General features: G+C 38.2%; 1 protein-coding gene across 28 annotated transcripts in view; it reads right to left on the minus strand.

Moving 5' to 3' along the window:
- The window catches only part of cadpsa (Ca2+-dependent activator protein for secretion a), a 192,419-nt gene that overhangs the window by 78,838 nt on the left and 94,228 nt on the right, over positions 1-19,353 (minus strand). For all 28 annotated transcript variants that reach the window (XM_037532117.1, XM_017711840.2, XM_017711831.2 and 25 more), the window contains exons 7-9: positions 11,251-11,362; positions 9,690-9,829; positions 3,653-3,719 (exon numbers count right to left, since the gene is read on the minus strand). In XM_037532117.1, coding sequence (XP_037388014.1) covers positions 3,653-3,719; positions 9,690-9,829; positions 11,251-11,362 — 319 coding nt within the window. The remainder of the gene's footprint in view (positions 1-3,652; positions 3,720-9,689; positions 9,830-11,250; positions 11,363-19,353) is intronic.

Raw genomic sequence — 19,353 nt, forward strand, 5'->3', positions numbered from 1 at the left:
GCTAAACAATTATTATGACCCATATTCATTTTGGGTTATTTTTACTTTGCACTGCTCTTTACAACAGGCTCTCTACAGCAGGGATAAAATGTGTGGGTTTTTCATTATTCCCAAAGTATGACCATCACAAATGCTATAATAAATATTTAGACAGGTACGCTTTTTATTTAAATAAACCTGCTTAGTCTTTATTATGTTACAGTATTACAGAAAGTGGCAACCTGTGACTATCTTAAGCTTGTCAAAGATACATTAACATTTATTTTACCCTTTGTGTTGTAGTTTTACTGTGACTCTTTCAGCAAAGGGCCCTGATTGAGCTGCTGTTTTCCTTTCCGACCAACTGACTGAAACATGCAGATCAGGCTACCAAGGCCTAGAGTGACCTTTTTCATACAAAAATGGTCCCACTTAAAACATGATTGGGTGATTTCACTGTCACTTTTCTGTTACGTTAGTGGTTCATCTTTAGTCCTTCAGATCAGCTCCTCAAGCCCTGAGTTTTAATACTAAACTATTAAATATAAAATGAACTAAAAATTACAGACATGTTTCTGTTTTACTTTACAGAAATCTTAAAAAGGCCTCCACGGATGAAAAGCTCAGAGTACCCAGATTTTTGAAGGGCAGTCTATTCAGACAATACAGGAAAAGAAAAACACAACACTGAATAATCAGGCTGTCTGCTCAGTTTTAAGTGGTACATTCATGCAACATTCACAAGTACGAGTGCATTTACACGCTGCATTCAAAAGAGTGAAGGAGAGCCGCGACAGATGGAGTCTCACACGTTCGCCACGACGCTTCCACGAGACTCATCACGACAAAACCAGAAGACATGACGAAAAAAGAAAGAAGAAAACAAACAAATACCAATGTGTGAAACTAAACAAAACGGGAGAAAAAAAAAATCACCCAAAATAAAATAAATAAATAAATAAAATAAAAAAATAAAAACAACAGAGGGTCCGCAAAAAGCGCATTCTGGCACATTCTCTTATGTGCACACACACTGACATTCAGAAACACAAACAGAGCGTCTCGGAATGTTTTTGCTCGCATGCACATTGACACACGAAAACACTCACACAGACAGATAAACAGGGGCAGTCTATTGACTGTAGTTTGTCATTTGCTGAACATGTGGCCCGGAGCATGTGGCAGGCTGTGCTGGCTGCGAGTGTTGAGCCAGGCAGCGTACGCTTTCCTCCATCAAAACCAGCCTGTCAACTTTTAGCTCTCGGACATGCTGCAGCCTTCCACAGAGCGGCCCAGTATACGCCACGAAAAAAAAAAAAACAGGGACAGAAATAAACCAACTACAGCCAAGCGTCTGAGGTGCGGTGCTTTGCCTGCAGATTTGGGCTATTCTGTTGAAAGTATATGTTGGGGCAATTTCATCAAAAAATCAATAAAACTGGCACAAATTTATCACCAAATATTGATATTCTTGTTATTTACACACACTGTTTGCATGGATTTGTGTACTGAAAACAGTCACAATTCATTTCTACATGAGCATTTTTTTAGCGTCATTCTTTGTATCGTGCATTATTCAAAAAACCGTCCAGGCAGTGAAACACCTTTTATAACTTCAGTGTGAGAGGGGGAGAAGCTAAACTGCTGTCGGCTAAATAGGTGGACATATGAAGGGTTTGTTCCAAAACTCATTATAAAGCACTTTCAAGAATTTTCTTTTTTTTATGTTATACATTGTTGGGAGTGGGCTTTACACATACAAGAAATATCAGTGCTATGTCGTAATTAATAGCCCCTTTATTAGAGGGAGAAAAAAATGCTTTCCGTTATACATCAGCTGTTATTCTTTTCAACTCATTGTATCTAAAATTGTTACAAATGAATATACAGCATTTTGGAATGAATCTCTGCACATGTAAAAGTGGCATCACATACAAATATGGACTGTATGGACTGGAAAGTGAATAGTATCTTTTGAAACTTGTGGTTTATGTTTATATGCCACATCAAAGTCTTTTATTACAAAAATGTGAGGGAAATTCAGTTTTTCACCATAAGCATCCTTTAAAATAGGTTTCGTTCAGTATTCAGTACTTTTGCATACAGTTTGCATTTGTGCCAGAGGGGGCGACAAAGCCTCACCCTGCATTCACATTACAGAAATGCAAGGCTATTTTAGTTTTGGGGGATTCTGGGAGCTGCAGTGGCGCAAGACGGCAATAAAAATGTTAACTTTTTTCAATATTTTGCAAACGAAAGATGAGTTTCACATCCACATTCATACGCATGCGAAATAACTGTTGATATAAGATTTGTCCAAGTTTTTAGTCACATTGTCAAAAAGAATATTAGACCTATTCTCACCTGCGTCTCACTGGTGGCAACAACTTTGCCCAGACAGTTAAACTTTTTAGCTACCCGTCCACAAAACAGTGAGGTAAGCGCTTCACTTCAAGGCCGTGTTAATGCAGTGTGAATGCCTTTACACAGTGAGCACACTGCGAATAAATTACATGAAAATATAAAATATTCAGACGCATTTTGTTTTTACTTTTGCCATGTTGTTTTCGCTGCAAATGTTTTCAAACTGCCAAAGGATACCCTTTCTTCCTTACAAAACAGGTAAATGATGATACTGGGAATGTTACTTTACATTTTGGAAAAAGGGACCTGGCCGATACTTAGTTGTACCAACATCAGAGCCAACCATGATTGGTTAAGTAAGTTAATTTTGCTTGCAAATGTTTGAGGGCAAATGAAGGAATGTATATATTAGGTGTATTTACTACCTGTAACAGACTGCTGACTAATCTAGAAGCTATAATGTTAATAACTTGCATATCACTGCTGTCAGAAAAAAACCTTGTATCTCCATTTTTGTTGTTTTTCAGTTTTTGACGTATTTTGAAAATGCCTGTTGCCCTTTACATCACATTCCAATTTCAAAAGAACAAAAGAAACAACCCAAAATGGCTTGGAAAAATGTCCGGTTTCACTGACTTACATTAAAAGTAAAGCATGTTTTTCCCTTCTCCTGTAAAGTTAGCATTTTGGAGACACAAGATTTTCTTTTGTGATTTCTTCAGCGATATAGAAAGTAATTTAGACAGCCAATCAGCAGCTTAGATTTTAGAACAAGTGTTGCTTATTGGCTCATGAATGCTGATAAAACTGAATGCTTAATTATTGAAATTCAGTACTGATTGACAATTTTACAATGTTTAATAGTATTGATGTAATTTGGCTTTCAAAAGAAGTATTGAATTTCCAAACCCAGCTCTAGTGGCAGGTAAAATAAAGAAATATCCATAAACGTATAAGCATTATTGCATGTCCAGACTCATTCCCTCTTTGAGAATTATTCATTTTGCCTGTACATTCTGCCATGTAAACTGTTTTTTGACCAATTGAACATACATACATGAACATACATACAGCTTCTTCCAGAACTTTAATAAACAGATGTCATTCTAAATTCAAGCTACTGATTTCACATCCTTCATAGATAATTATCATCACATCAATAAGTGATCTCAGCTTTAGTATTTGAACAATACAGCTGTAAAAGCCGTGCACCTTGTCAAACTAAGTCATTACTGCAGGCGACATATCTCCATCTAGAGGGATGCAGACTGAAAAAAAAGGAGGGAAGAGGGTTAGGGGGGATACGCACCTGCACCAAGACAAAGAATCTTTTCTTCCACCTCTTCCACACGTTTTTCCCAATAGCCCAAAGGTATCTGCACAAAGACATGAAACAGATGTCAAGGTAGATGGAAGACTTTCGAGCTATGTTATACAGCATCTATTATACAGACCTGTGGGGGCTGAACTGAAAAGCTCAAATTTAATATATTAACACGTTTACTCACAGTTTGTAGTGAGGTTTTAAAGTATGTTGATATATATCGTATTGGATAATTCACGTATTTGCTGTTATACTTGTCAGTAGAATGATTGTGAATGATACATCAAAAGAGACAGACAGACAGTCAGCATGAGGGGTAGACAGTAAGCCTGGTGACGTTTGCAAATGGGTGTTTGCTGCCCTCCTGTGGTGAAAGGAATCAGGTCCCAGGCACTATTTTAGTAGCATGACCTTTAATGTAGCTGAAGCTTCTTAAGTACTTAAAGGTGGTTACAGGTATAGCAGTGGTACAGCAGTATATATGCTAGAATGTTAGAAATAAAGATTCTGTGCAGGTACATGTTTTGTTCATCAAGGTAGAAACAATGGAAATATACAATCAAAGCTACAACAGTGGTTTAAAGGTCCAAAGGTTTTGCCCAGGTGAAACAATAAAAAAGCCTGGAGATGAGACAGGGTGTGTGGAGTCAGTACAACTTACAAAATATTTCAATTATAATTTGCACCCTTTGCCTTTATTACAGCTTCCATTCATTTCAGGAGTCTTGCTTTCAGTTTTTTCAGAGAAATCTGGAGAAATAAATGTCCTCCAAAGTTCAGTCTTGGAAGTTCTGTGCATTTTTCATACTTTTGTGCTTCTCACAATCAAGTAATTCAATTACAAATTTGGATTCATCCGTCCATAAAACCTCACTCCTCATCTGAAACGTCCAGTTTCAGTGTTCTAGCACAAATGTTCTTCCCTTTCATGCTGTAGCAACAGATTCTCAACCCTTCAGACCCATAGTATTGAGTTGTCTTCTCACTGGAAAGATGGACCAGGCCTTGCATGATTGTTAGGAGTTCGGATGTGTACTGATAGATTTGATTTTATACTTGTGTTAGAGGTTTTAGTATCATTTTCTTGTACTCAGTGGCTGTTTTGACTGGGAATTCAGGGAGCAAAAGAATGGCCTTTGACTTGCTCAGCACTGTATGTGTATTTACTTATTATTATTTAAATGTATATTATATTCATATATATATATATATATATATATATATATATATATATATATATATAGATAGATAGATAGATATAGATAGATAGATAGATAGATAGATAGATATAAAATTGTGATTTCATTTTAATTATATTTTCATGCTGAGGTTCATGTGTGGACTATGTATATATGTGGGTTATTTTGTTTGTTGTTTATCTGTAGGCTATCTCCTGTTGTATTTCAACAAAAAGAAGATGTTGTATAATAAGGGCTTCAAACAGGTTCAAAGAACTAAATGAATGGCATTGTACTTGGAACAAAAACATCTGTTCTGGAACAGATATCTTGACTGAAGCAGACAGCTGTATTGTTAGCTTTTCTGACCACTCATGCTGCACTCCACTCATGCTAAACTATGCTAATTAGAAATATTACCATGAACCTCAGTATTTTAAAGCCACCCTATGTACATTTTGGGGATTTGGAGACATCTCTGGTAGAACTGTGTAATTGCATGCAACATTCAGAAGAACTTATAATGTGGGTTGTTTCTGAGACCCCTTCCCCAAGTGGATGAATTTGGCAATTGCAAGCTCATTAAAAGAGAATACAGAGAGAACTCAGTCAAAACTTGGTGATGGACGTGTCTTCTGAGGATGTGACTGAATTATCTACTGTTATCATCATATGTTTTTTCAACTTTGCATTGACTCAGTCATGCTAAATTTTTCAATTTTAACAAAAAAAAATCACACATAGTGCAGGCTGAATACTTCAAATAGATAATCAGGCCTATTTGTTGTTTCCTATTTGTTATGACAGCATACATAACCTAATAAGTGCTATTATGTTATGCTATTATAAACTCTGGTAAAATTATTGGCAATGACAGCTACTGTATGCAAAGATTTGTATTCCTCTTGATCAAATTACATGTTTTGTTGAAGTGAAAATAAGTGTGTGCATCTTTTACAGGGAACAAACATAAATACTAAATTTCTATTTATTTATTGAGTTAAAAAGACATGAAATATAACATTTCCCATAAATTTATCAGAGGCTACATTTTTGCTTGTTTTTTTTTACTAATATGTTAAATTCAGCAAACAAATAAGGAATATTACATTAAGATGTACAGCAATGTCTCCTTTGTAGAGGATGTGTTAATGTATTGTAACTTGGAAAAGAAACTAAATGTAAATTGAACAGGGCACCAAATTGTTTGGGTATAATGGTACATTTTAGTGCAACTGACTGATGGTAAAATTCTATAGCCTTTATGCACATAAACATAACTTTGTCAATATAAACACAACTGCTTTCTTAAATATACTATTTAATTATTAGGCCTACATAAAGCCTGCATGAATCTAATTGAATGGATTTATCTGACGATTCTAGACTGGAACCACAGAACAAAAACATATTGGTTCTGCTGCTTATTATAATAATAGACAGTGTCATTATTCTAAAACACTACATTATATTTATCATTATAACACCTATAGTGTTATAATGCTATTATACTATAACACCATATTAATTTTGTCATTATGACACATTCAGTGTTATACTGCTGTCTCGTAATAAGACTGAAGTAAATTTAGTTCTAGTGAGTTTGCTGTACATATACAAACCATTGAAGCCTTAACTGCAGGCACATGGACGGCTTTTCAGTATCTAAACGCAAAGGAAAAAGAACATCTGGGGCTAGAAAGTCAAGCAGGCCATCCTTTGCCCATATCATGCCATGACTGTGCCAGCGTTTCCCCCACTGGTGTTGTTAAGGGGACGCTGGCTTGTTCCTCTAAATAAACAGGCTCTCGGGGCACGAGCGGTTGCCGTGGCACAGGGTTGCTGGGAGACAGAGTGAGGCAGTAGTCGGCACGGGAAGGGGATTAAGGCAAGTTTCTGCAAGCAGCATAGAGCTCTGAGGGCCACATAGGAAACATATGGAGGAGCGTTAGCCAATCAGACTGCAGAGAAAACTCCAGGGCAAAATCATGATCAAGCCCACCGGCCCCAATGTGAGAGTGATTGAAAGAGATAAGGTTTGCGCTGTCTTAGCCTTTCAGAGCTGCTAAATCACCATCTATCAAAATGATCATTCTGATGATAGATAGATATGCCTTTCAAACTAAAGCATGCTGGTTGCAATGCATAGGTGCTTTAAATTTATCTGACTCAAAGCCATCAAGATGCTTTATTTATGTGCAGCCAAAAACATAATTTTTCTCAATGTAATTTAGTTTCCCGTCCAAATAACTATTAAGTACAAGTTATTCACTTTCAGGAGGTATTTCTGAGGATGTAAGATAAAGCACTTGAATAAAGATGAGAAAAGTCACAAGAAATTATGTGAAAAATCTGAAATCCTGCAAGACCTGGTAGACACCAAAACTGTCCCTATCAGAGAAATAGCAGTTCAAAGCTTCCACCTTTTAGAGAGAGGAGAAAATCAAGCTTCAGATCTGAAATAATCAAAAGGTGTTTCTGTCCATCCTTCCACCGTGAGAAGACAACTTAAGCGCTAAAAGTCTGAAAGGATGTGTAGCTGTCAAGGAGCCCTTACTGAGAAAAAGACATAGACCAAAATGAAGAAAATCAAAGAAGCTGCTGGTGTTCTCCGAACAATTGACAGTCCACCCCAGAGTCTAGATCTCAACATCACTGAATGTGTTCATTACTTGTATCATGAGAAGCAGAAAATGCAACCAACTTCTAAAAATCGAGAAAAGATCAGAAGCTATTATAAAGTTAAAGGGTGGACACACTAAATGCTGAAATATTTGGTGTTAAATTTAGTTCTTGAGGTCTCCGTCTAGTTTTCTGTTATAGTTTGGGATCGTTGATTTCATTCATATAAAACCAACTTATATGAAGGTCCATGTACAAAATGATTCTATGATGAAACTACATCCAATAAGCAACACTTGTTCTAAAATTTGTAAATTCCTTACAAATTTCAAACAGGAGCCTCATAGGAAACCGCATAAAAGTAGGCATTTTTGATGATGCATGGAGCTGTAAGTGATTTAATGATAATAGAGAAATCTGTAAAGCTTTGAGAATGATCTTATTAACAAACTGACATGCACAGAGCCTCATATTTGAAAACTGAAAAATTATAGCTTATTATTTAATAACACTTGCATAGTTTATTGACCATGTACTAACTTTATGTTGTTGACAAAATACGGTAAACTTTAAACAAAGGTTTACGTTTTAGTGTCTAGTTTATAGCATTTCAACCTACAATGTATGAGTTATTATGGAATAACACTTATTATTATGAGAAGTGACCCCAAACTTTTGAGTGGTAGCATTGGTTTTCTGCTGTTTTTCTGACAGTGAAAAATTAATACCTCATACTTACTGGCTATTATGACTGGAATTGAAATAAATGAAGGATCTAATTTTTGCGCAGTACTGTAGGTCAGATGCTGATGTTCATCAGCTGTTTTTGATATGTTGATCCTGTCTGTTCACTTAAAGGAAGAAAACCACAACAAATGACAGACATTCTAACAAGACAGTGCAGGTGCCTCAAACTCAGGCACTCACTGATATGTTGTCAGTCTTTGTCAGGAAATGTGTGTAGAAGAAAAATCTAAACACTATGGGTGGTCCATGGACATCATTGACAATGTGCAGCAAGGCCCATATCCCACATTGTTCTTGTATATATTATATACAATATAATATATACTTATATATTTTCCCTTTAAGTTTCACCTAAAATATTTGCATGGTTTGAATACCAAAAATGGTTAATTAACATACCACTTCTCAACCTCTCTTTATCCTAGAACCTAACAGGCCTTGTTGACTGATATGAGTTAAATGAGCTCTGTTCTGATTGGCTGTCCTGTATTGTGCCTCATTCAAAAAGCACTCAGAGCTGAAACACTCCTTATAACTGCAATGTGAATGGGTGCAGCTAAACTGCTGTAAGCTGAAAAGGGGGATATATGTAGATGTTAGATGGTGGTTGGTTCATCACAGAAACTTAAAATGGGCTGTTTTTGCAGCTTAATTTTCATGCATGAACTGCATGGACTGGGCAGTGAATGACACACTGTGAAACTTTGACAATGTTTACATATTACGTCAAAATCCTTTACTGCAAAAAAGCAGTTGTTAAGTATGACAAAGCAATGAAAGGTTATCATCAGGACTGCACACCTGCAAAATGCTAATAACCAGCAATAAAATGCATAAAGGTCATTTTTTGTAATGATTACAGACACACCAAAAAAATAGGAAATGCATAAAAATGTTTTATAATGTCTATAAATGCTTTTTGTATCACCACTGCTCTTTCACCCAGTCTATGACACTAATTAAAGCAACTTACTGTATAGCATAAGGGGGTTAATAATTAGCAAGAGAGGTGAATCAGGTGGGATAGACAAGGGGGCCCTAAAATATGCACTTCTATACAGTATTCAATGGAGTTCATACTGGATTTAACACCCTGTTGCAGTATAATATTTGCCACTAGATGCCACCAACAGACAACTAATGGAAAGAGAGGGTCCGTTCTCATAAAGAGAGTCTGCTAGCGGAACCTCACCTTTTATACTTTTGAAATAAGGTCAGTAATCTCACAGCTTTGTTATATCAAGGTGGGCAGACATTTTACAAATGATCCTTCAACAGGTTTACAAGTGGTGATTTTTTTTCCCTGAAGGATAATGAAGACTTTGCAAGAACCTCAGCAGTAATGACGTTAGAGGGTCAAGTGAGTTCCTGGATAGCTTTGGCATTATGCTTGTTTTTGTCACTGCTAATTTCACATTTCTGCACCTACTTCTGCATTTAGGAAGCTGTGGTCACACACGCTTTTCCTTACTCACCCACAGTGTTTCATGTTCTGAGGTTTGTCCATACGAACTGCTAATTTAATCCTCAGGTCACTGTCCGGGCAGCCCTTAGACACGGTCATTTTGTGTAGCTCAGGCTGTTTGGGGCTGTTGGGAGTTGGGTGCAACACAACCTGCAGACAGAGTAGAAACATTAGGCAGAAATATGGATTGATACAGTATACCTTAACGCATTTACTGATATTACTGGTGGGTGATGGTAAGGCGTAATGTAGCGACATGTCTAATTAATACTTTCAGTTTATAATGGTGGTGCTAAAGGAGCTACGCACCCTCTCTCATGATGCCAGTATGGTTTTTTCCCTCATAATCTCACTGACAGGCAGCAGCCAAAAACAATGAGTTGACATTTAAACTACATAGGAACTGTATGAAAAAATAACTAGATGGATATTTTTCACTGCGTTTACAGGGCAGGGCGAAGGCTTCCAGCAATAGGGCTGGGCATCTGTGGTCTAAACTGCTTTGCTAATCATCCTCGGTCACTCCCAGTGCTCACAGACATGAGTTCCATTATCTATGCCATCACTCTGAAAACAATGAAGCCATTTGTAATGTGTATAAGAGCCTCCATCATCTCCTAATCTCATCTGAGGAAGTGAAAGGGAGACAGAAAAGGAGATGCACAGAGAGAGAGAGAGAGAAAATGAGTGTGTGCCTGTGTGTGAAAGAGATGACAGAGACCAGGCAGTGTATAGAATCTGTAGTTGGTCATATTATAAAGCTGTGACACTCACTGATCTGGGATCAGTTTAACTTGTATTAACCCCAACTAAGCATAACCTGAACCTCTCAGATCCATCTGAGTCAATAAAGCAGTGTTTTCCAGCCAGTGTTCTGGCCTAAACTAGCATTTAAAATGTTTTTAGTGTTACTAAGCCATAGTGCAGCAGTGTGTTCCTCAGCCTCATTGGTTTGACAGAATTTAGTTTTGTACTGTTATGTTTTTGCTCATCTGTGTTCTCTCATTACAGTACCCAGCATGCATTACACTTATGCAGCACACAACCACTGGGAATCCTGTGGTGTCAACCATTCCTGACTTCTAGCCTAGTCAGTAATGTACAGGCTATCGAATTACATCCAAATGAGCATTAATGCTCTTACCTTGTCATTAAACAAAATGGCTTTATTCTTTATCAAAGACACAATTTAATTATAGAATGCCTGTGGAGTCAGGAGTGCAGAGAGTCCATTGAAATGATGATTTTAAAACAGTTACTCTAAAACAGCACAATAGTTCTCTCCAGAGAACACAGTTCTGCTGCTCTGCAGCCCAGTGCTTAGGTCTTTATACCTAGAAACACGTGGCATTGGCCATAGTGACCTTAGACCTTTATGCAGCTGTGTGTCTGAATAATTTTGAACAGTGTGCGAGTCACTTATAATCATGATCAGGAAACGCAAAAAAGAAAGGTGGCAAAATATTTTATGTAATATAATAATTATGTGATGTGAACATTGCCTTTGGTTGTGTGTGTGTGTGTGTGTGTGTGTGTGTGTGTGTGTGTGTGTGTGTGTGTGTGTGTTTTACCCGTCCCAGCTCTTTATCTTCCAGTGCCAGCACTCCAGTACTCTCTGTGAAGAGTTTAACCTTCACAGCTGGGAGTGGATGAGTGGTGGTGAAGTCTCCCTGCGTACCCCAACTACAGAGAGAGAGAGAGAGAGAGAGAGAGAGAGAGAGAAATTGAAGATACACAGAAAAAGAAAGAAAGAAAGAAAGAAAGAAAGAAAGAAAGAAAGAAAGAAAGAAAAGGGGGGAGAAAGAGGAAGAGAGAGAGGCAGAAAAAGATGGGGAGAGGAAGAGCAGATAAGAAGAAAACATAAAGACATAAAGAGATAAAGAAAGAAAGAGGGGGAGAAAGAGAGGGAGGGGACAGAAAGATATAAGGACAGAGAGACAGACAAAGAAAGAAAGAAAGAAAGAAAGAAAGAAAGAAAGAAAGAAAGAAAGAAAGAAAGAGTCAAACAAAAGAGTGAGAAAAGGAAAGAAACAAAGATTAAGAGAGAGACAGAAAGAGACAATGAGAAGAGAGACAGGAAGAGAGAGAGAGTGAGAGTGAGAGTGAGAGAGAGAGAGAGAGAGAGAGAGAGAGAGAGAGAGAGATTATTGGAGTGATTATTAATGTCGTTCTTCCTAATTAGGCTTGCTTTAGACTATGTATGTGTGTAATGACTCCACTATCTATCCACACTGTTTCTATCATCAGTCTGCTGCCAGATCAGAAGCACTGTGTGTGTGTGTGTGTGTGTGTGTGTGTGTGTGTGTGTGTGTGTGTGTGTGTCAGATGACAACACGTCTTTCCATCGTCAGTGTGTGTTATCTGCTCCTACAGACAGCAGCTCAGCCTCTCACCACGGCTTCATCTGAACTTAAATTCTTTATTCAGTCTTCCAGCTGAGCTACGCCACTAAAGAAGAAGCCCAAAATGAAGTTTCCTGCTGAGGCTGCAGCATCTGAAATACAGAACGCTACTGCTTACTGTACCAGTCAAAGGTTTGGACACAGAATAATTCTTCATCTTAAAGTCATTTTAATACGAAGGTTTCGTGCAGGGGGTTCATGCTGCACTTTTTAAAACATGTAAAAAATTGCAAGCTGCACTGTTGGGGGTTCACAACAGCATCATAACTCAGTCCTCGATGCTGGCAGTTAGGGTTAGGGTTAAACAGTACCACCTTACAGTAAGACAATCCTTAAAAAACCTCTATGAATGGTTTAAAAGTAGCATATTATTGGTTATTAATTTGGGCATAAAGCATTAAATTGAGAAAGGGAGACAGCAAGAAATAGAGATGGGAGACAGAAAGAGACGGAATGAGAGAGAAAATTATCCATTAGAGACAACAAGACTTAACAGATAAATAAAAAAGGGCAAAAGTGACCTGTTAGATGTGATGAATATAAATATCTGATGAAGCTGACTGGTTTAATGCTTACTGACTCAGATAACAAAGTAAATAAGCAGCCAGCATGATCTGAGGTTTGTCAGTATAGATGAAGGTGGGTTCACTGTTACCCTTCTTATTTTTGTGTTGTAACTGCTTATTCAGTTTTATGACCTAATTAATAGCCATTAATAAACTCAATTTAAACTATTAATACACATGAGCGTAGTCTTACTCAAAAATGATACAGCAAAAACTAAACTACAAATACAGCTTCTTTTTCTTTATCTTTATGTTGTGATTTCATACCGCAACCACTGATCCCTCCGTTATTAATGGCACACAGGAAAAAAGATCAGGACGTAGAATATTTGACCTTTTTGGGTCCAGCTCAGGGCACCCAAGCACAATACAGCTGCAGAAACACAAATCGCCCAGGGGACAAAAAAAAGTCCACACAATGGATCTTTCCCATTGAAATCAAATAGAAATATGCACCTCGGTACACAAAAACATGGTGGTTGGTATAGGGTAGTGGCTAACACCTCTGCCTTCTAGGCTGTAGACCAGGGTTCAGTCGCCTGCCTGGGTAAGCACCCTACACTATACCAATAAGAGTCCTTGGGCAAGACTCCTAACACAACCCTTGCCTACCAGTGTAAAATCATCAAAGTTGCTCTGGATAAGAGCGTCTGCCAAATGCTGTAACATGATTCGCTTCATAATGCTGCTTGAAATAATGATCAAGAGTATGCAAAGGTGGGCTGCTTTCCAAACTCTAAAATAAAAGATATTTTGGTTTCTTCAGCTTTTTCACTACATAATTCCACATGTTATTTCAAAGTCCTGATGGCCTTGCTTTTATTATAAATCATCATCATCATCATCATCATCGTCGTTAATGGCTTAGTCCAGATAGGGTCGGGGTTTATTATAAATTAGTAATAGTAAAAATAGTATGGAAAACTGAGTGACACTTTCGAATAGGCTCTATTTGTCATGAAGGTAACATCCGGCAGGTTTTACTTTCTGGGATGAAATTACAGATTTTGAAGCTCAGTGTATGTCACAGTGAGATAATGTTGATAATATGATACAGCAGATCAGTGACGCAGGCAGAAGTACATTTTTGCATAGGCCTGTAAAAAGTGGACAGGCCAACTTGGTAATCAGATACAATTTCCAAATGTGCTAATGTCCCACAATGTCATTACATGAGGCTGTAACCTATTCCTGACAGCCATGCAGTCATCCCCCTGCTTATTCCAATGCCTCCTCCCTTATGGTAATATCACCATATTATGACAGTCAAACACAATGCTAGATCCACATAAGCACAACAAACACTACAGCTCCTTTTAAAAGACGTGTCGAGTAACTTCTTCCTGCTCAACACAGACAAAACTGAGGTTCTTCTTCTTGGTCCAAAAGCTGCTAGAAACAAACTGTCTAATTTAATGCTTAAACTTAATAGTTCCTCAGTTGCATCACGTACATCTGTGAAAAACCTTGGTTTCATGATAGATCTCAATCTGTCCTTCGATGCACATATAACCAATATTGCTAGAATAGCTTTACTCCATCTCTGCAATATTGCTAAATTAAGAAATGCATTGTCTCTACAGAATGCACAAAAGCTAGTTCATGCATTTATTACCTCAAGGCTGGATTACTGTGATGCCCTGCTGGATGTTCCAGCAAAAGCCTTAACAAACTTCAGTTAGTCCAGTTAGTGGTGGTGATAGGAACCAGGGGTTTCTAGGTCTACACTGTTAGAAATAATTGTACTATTCCAGTATATTATTTGTTCATCAATATTTCATCAAATTTGTTCTTCAGGTACAAACAATGTAAACGTACCCTCAAAGGTACAACAGCGGTTTTAAGGTCTTTGGAGACTTTTTTGCCTGCTTGTACACTCCCACAATGAATATATATATATATTCCACTTTGCCCCCGCAAAAGCCACTAGAGCAACAATTCAGAGTGGCCGTAGTTACAAACGTGTGACTTTCGTTCTCATAATGTCAACACTTCATAACATCAACAAAAAAAAAACTTCCATCACTGTTTTATCAATTTTAATCAATGAGATATTTAATAATCCAACCTTTCAACCTCATCAAGTATAAAAACTTATTTTGATTTTTTTTTTTTTTTTTGCTTCTTATCCAGGATTTTTAATGCACATTTTCATAGTTCACAAAAAAGAAGTAGATGGTAAACCTACTGAAAAAAGGAAACAGACAAAAAAGAAGAAAATCAAACAGATGTGCTCAGAACAATGGACTAGCCATCCCAGAGCTCAAACCTCAACATTTTAAATATGTTTAGGACTACCTTATTAGACTGAACTTTGGAGGTGCGCAAAAGTATCCCTGCTGATTTTTTTAAAAATCTGAAAGCAAGTCTCCAAAAAAAAGAATGGACTCAGGCAAAGAGTGGACACACTAAATATCAAAAAACATGATATGTTTAGCTATTGAGGCTTCTGTATATACATTTTTTCTTCGTTCGGATGCTCAAAAGGGAATAACCATATGCCATCTGCTTTGACTGGACCTCTAATAAATGAATGGCCCTCTCTAACCTTTGCAAGGTACCCTATGTGTAAATACATGTGTGTGTATGCATCCAGCCACATGTGTGTGATCTCCAGAGATGAAGAGGGCAATCAGCGGTGCACTGGAGATCTGAGTGCAGAGAGACGGGTCGCCATAGCAACCTCTCTCCCTGCAGAATGCCTGGGGTGAGCCCGGGTCCACATGGGCACAGTGTGTATGTGGGCATGTGTGTCAGTTTAAAGTCAATTTCTGATCACAGTTTCTGTGAGTAATAATAACAGAACATTCATCTATAGTCTTATTTTAAGATGTTCTTTAAAACACAAACAGTTCTTTAAATTAGAACTATAGTAATAATAGTATAAGCCATGGGTGCACAACTCTGGCTCTAGTGAGCTGGTGTCCTGCCTAGTGTGGTGTTTTACCTACTCGTGCACACCTGATTACAGTTGACTCTACAAGACCTCTGCACCATCAGTAGATCCCTGAAGTCCAGTAAGTTGTGATGTGGAGCCTTTGCCAGTCAGACATCTTAAGGATGCTTGATAGGATTGAGTTCTAGAGAATTTGGAGGCCAGGACAACACCTTGAAGTCTTCTTCATGTTCCCATTCCCAAACAATCTGTGCAATGATGCAGGACACATAATCCTGCTGAAACAGGCCACTGCCATCAGGGAATACCACTGCCATGAAGCCAGTTTGACTAATCTTTGTCGATGGTCCATTGGTTGCAGTCCATGCCGAGAAGATGAATACTTACTCTAAACAGGCGTATCCTTGCAAATGTCAAAGTAAAGCTGGTAAGGAAATTAATAATGCTTTGGAAAAATTTGATTTTCAAGACAGCAACCATCTTTTTGAATAGAATAGGAAATATTTAATATTTTAAGTGCCACTTAACTAACTGGAAACACATTTGATCCAATCTGACTAAATGGACACACACTGAGGGACCAAATGTAAATGCATGTGGTTAAACTCATCACATTACTAGCTAGCTATAGCTGATAGCAATAGCTAGCTAGCACAGCTGATTGACAGTCATGACACTAGTGTTGCTTCGCGAGGCGCTAAGCAACACAAGGTTTTTGATGCGCAACCAGATTCGGCATTCAAAAAACACATTTTTTGAAGAAAATTCAAGAAAAAAAGGTGGTGCAATGCACCTTGTGTTTTTCAGCCTTCCAAAAAGAAAACACAATATGAACCCCTTTTAGATTGCAATATGCCTCACTTCTCCAAAGTGTATACAACCTCATATTTCTGTACTGGTCCATGAATATGGGTATGGATAAGGTTTCAGATACCTATTACTGAGGCATGGATTTATGTAATTTATTGTGCTTTGCAATAGTCACAAGTTTCAGAGGATTGCAGATAGTGTGTAGATTGGTGAGAGAAGAGAGCAGGTGGAAGAGAATCAGGAGAGGTGGAGGTTTGCACTGGAGAGGAGAGGAATGAAGGTCAGTAGAGATAAGAGATAAGAATACATGTGTGTGAATGAGAGGGAGGCAGGTGGAAAGGTGAAGATGCAAGGAGTAGAGGTCGTAAAGGTGGATGACTTCAAATATCTTGGGTCAACCATCCAGAGCAATGGACAGTGTAGAAAAGAGGTGAAGAAGAGGGTGCAGGCCGGATGGAGTAGGTGGAGATGGATGTCAGGGCTGATGTGTGACAGAAGGATAGCAGCAAGAGTGAAAGGGAAGGTTTACAAGACAGTAGTGCGTCCTGCTATGATGTATGGTTTGGAGACTGTGGCTCTGTCTAAAAGACAGGAGGCTGAGCTGGAGGTGGCGGAGATGAAGATGCTGAGATTTTCGTTGGGAGTGACAAGGATGGACAAGATTAGAAATGAGCAGATCAGAGGGACAGTGAAGGTGGAGCAGTTTGGAGATAAAGCCAGAGAGGCCAGGTTGATATGGTTTGGACATGTGTTGAGGAGGAATAGTGGATATATTGGCCAAAGAATGTTGGAGATGGAGCTGCCGGGTACAAGGAGAAGAGGTAGACCTCAGAGAAGGTTTATGGATGTGGTGAAGGTGGACATTGAGATGGTTGGTGTGAAAGTAGAGGAGGCAATGGATAGGGCAAGATGGAGGCAGATGATCCGCTGTGGCGACCCCTAAAGGGAGCAGCCGAAAGAAGAAGAAGCAGATAGTGTGTAGATTCCCCCTCAGGGTCTATAGTGCTATGCAGACTTCCAGGGTAGTGGAGTTTGACCTCTCTTAACACTGCTGTGCTTGTGTGAGCTAACATTGCCCAGCACTACAGAAGCTTGTTAGAATAGACACACATCCGCACACCCTGACCACACACTGAGGGACTGACTGAGTTCATTCTGGCAGAATTTCTGATGCCTGTCACAGTCAAGCAGAGCAGCTTTAGCTGTTCAAGTTGAGTTTTTTTTTCTTTGCAGTTGTGAAAAGAGCCTGAAAAAGATTTGCAGAGAAGAAAATCCAATCTCCCATTGCACACAAACATGACTGACCTGTCCATGCTCCAAACATGTAGACTTCCACAGCAACTGTTACAAGGTTGGAAAAGCTTTATAGAATGTTGATCAAAAATAAATTTTAAACAATAATAATATTAAAAAAAAGTAATGAGAAACTGTAATGCTCAGGTTTTTATAAATGTGTTTAAATTTAGAGTGTTCTGATTTTTCTTGTGAAAGGTGAGTGGTCAACACTGTAAATAAATAATAAATAAATAAATAAATTTATGAAAAAAACGGCTGTTAGGAGCCATGATTGGTGCTATAAATTTACAGTCATTTCTTCACAGTGTAGGATTGAATGGGTGTATTTTTCTTTGCTTTAAATCACACATTCAAGCTAGCATTAGCGTAGTGGCACGCTAATTATCCTTAGCAACAGGCTCACTTTTGATGAGCTACAGCAGCTCAGTCCAGCTCCATAGTGTTTTAAACTGGTGAGTTAACATTATTTAGTGACTCCAAATAAACTGTGCTACAATGTTCTACAATGTCTTAAAAAGTCAACACTGTTTCATTTTCAAGTTAATCAAGTTTTTGCCAGTGTTCTGTAAATCTTGTATACGCATAAAAAAAATCTGCATTTTCGGTTGGAGCATAAATGGCTCAATTGTATATGTGTGGATTTTTCCAGATGTGGAAAAAGATGTGAGAGTGTGTGTGCGTGTGTGTGTGTGTGTGTGTGTAGTGAGTAAGAGCATTTGGCTTCATATCTGTAATGAATCATATTAACCTGTTGTTAATGGAATGACCAATGTACCACACTCACACTCTCTCTCTCACTCTCTCTCTCTCTCACACACACACACACACACACACACACACACACACAAACACACACAAACGCTCTCCTCACAGATGTTTTCTCACTGAATCATCACTAAGTGACCAAGCGTGCAGAAAGCTAGAACAAAGCTTCTGTGACACCACACAGAGCGAGAATGAGTCAGAGCAACTACGAGCGAATGTGTGCAACGCCTGCCAAGAGTGTGTGAGTGTTTGTTTTTGTATATTTTCAGGACAGAAAACCATCCAGATAATGTACTAAAGCTAACCTACAAAGACCACCAAAATGCTCCTGATGTAAAATATATACAATCGCAGAAGAAATGTGACTAAACTAGTGGTGGTACCGAGGGTTGATGCCATCAAGGGTATATTTTCAATCATTTTATTTAGAAATCAAAGCCTCTGGTTTCATGTTTTGTTGATTTTTCACACACATAATGGACAATCACTGTTTATCTGCTGAATTTAAAATAATGAACAAAAACATGTGGCCTTTCAAAAACTTAAGACATTTCAATAATAAACAACTGGAGCTCTGATATAATGATCACGATGTCAGTTTATGAGCACCCCTGAAAAATAGACAATGGAGGGGATGATAGTGAGTGAAATGCTGCCTGAATGGTGTAGTGGTGTTATCTACATAGCAGAGTGGCTAATGCCCTAAAGTTTTCCTTGTAAAAAGATCATTTTCTCAGAATAATAACTAGAAATAAACACTGTTATCTCCCCAAGCCCACTGTCCATTTTTCTGTGGTGCTGGAAGTTGTGTATCCATGACTGGAACTATTGTGATGGAAATATATAGCACTTTATTTTGACCTCAGGCTCAAATACATTGTTTTAGTGTCCACCAACAGACACCTTTGTATTATATCAGAGGGCCATTAGAAATGTGTT

This window comes from Pygocentrus nattereri, chromosome 21 (genome assembly GCF_015220715.1).
Source record: "Pygocentrus nattereri isolate fPygNat1 chromosome 21, fPygNat1.pri, whole genome shotgun sequence".
NCBI lineage: Eukaryota > Metazoa > Chordata > Actinopteri > Characiformes > Serrasalmidae > Pygocentrus > Pygocentrus nattereri.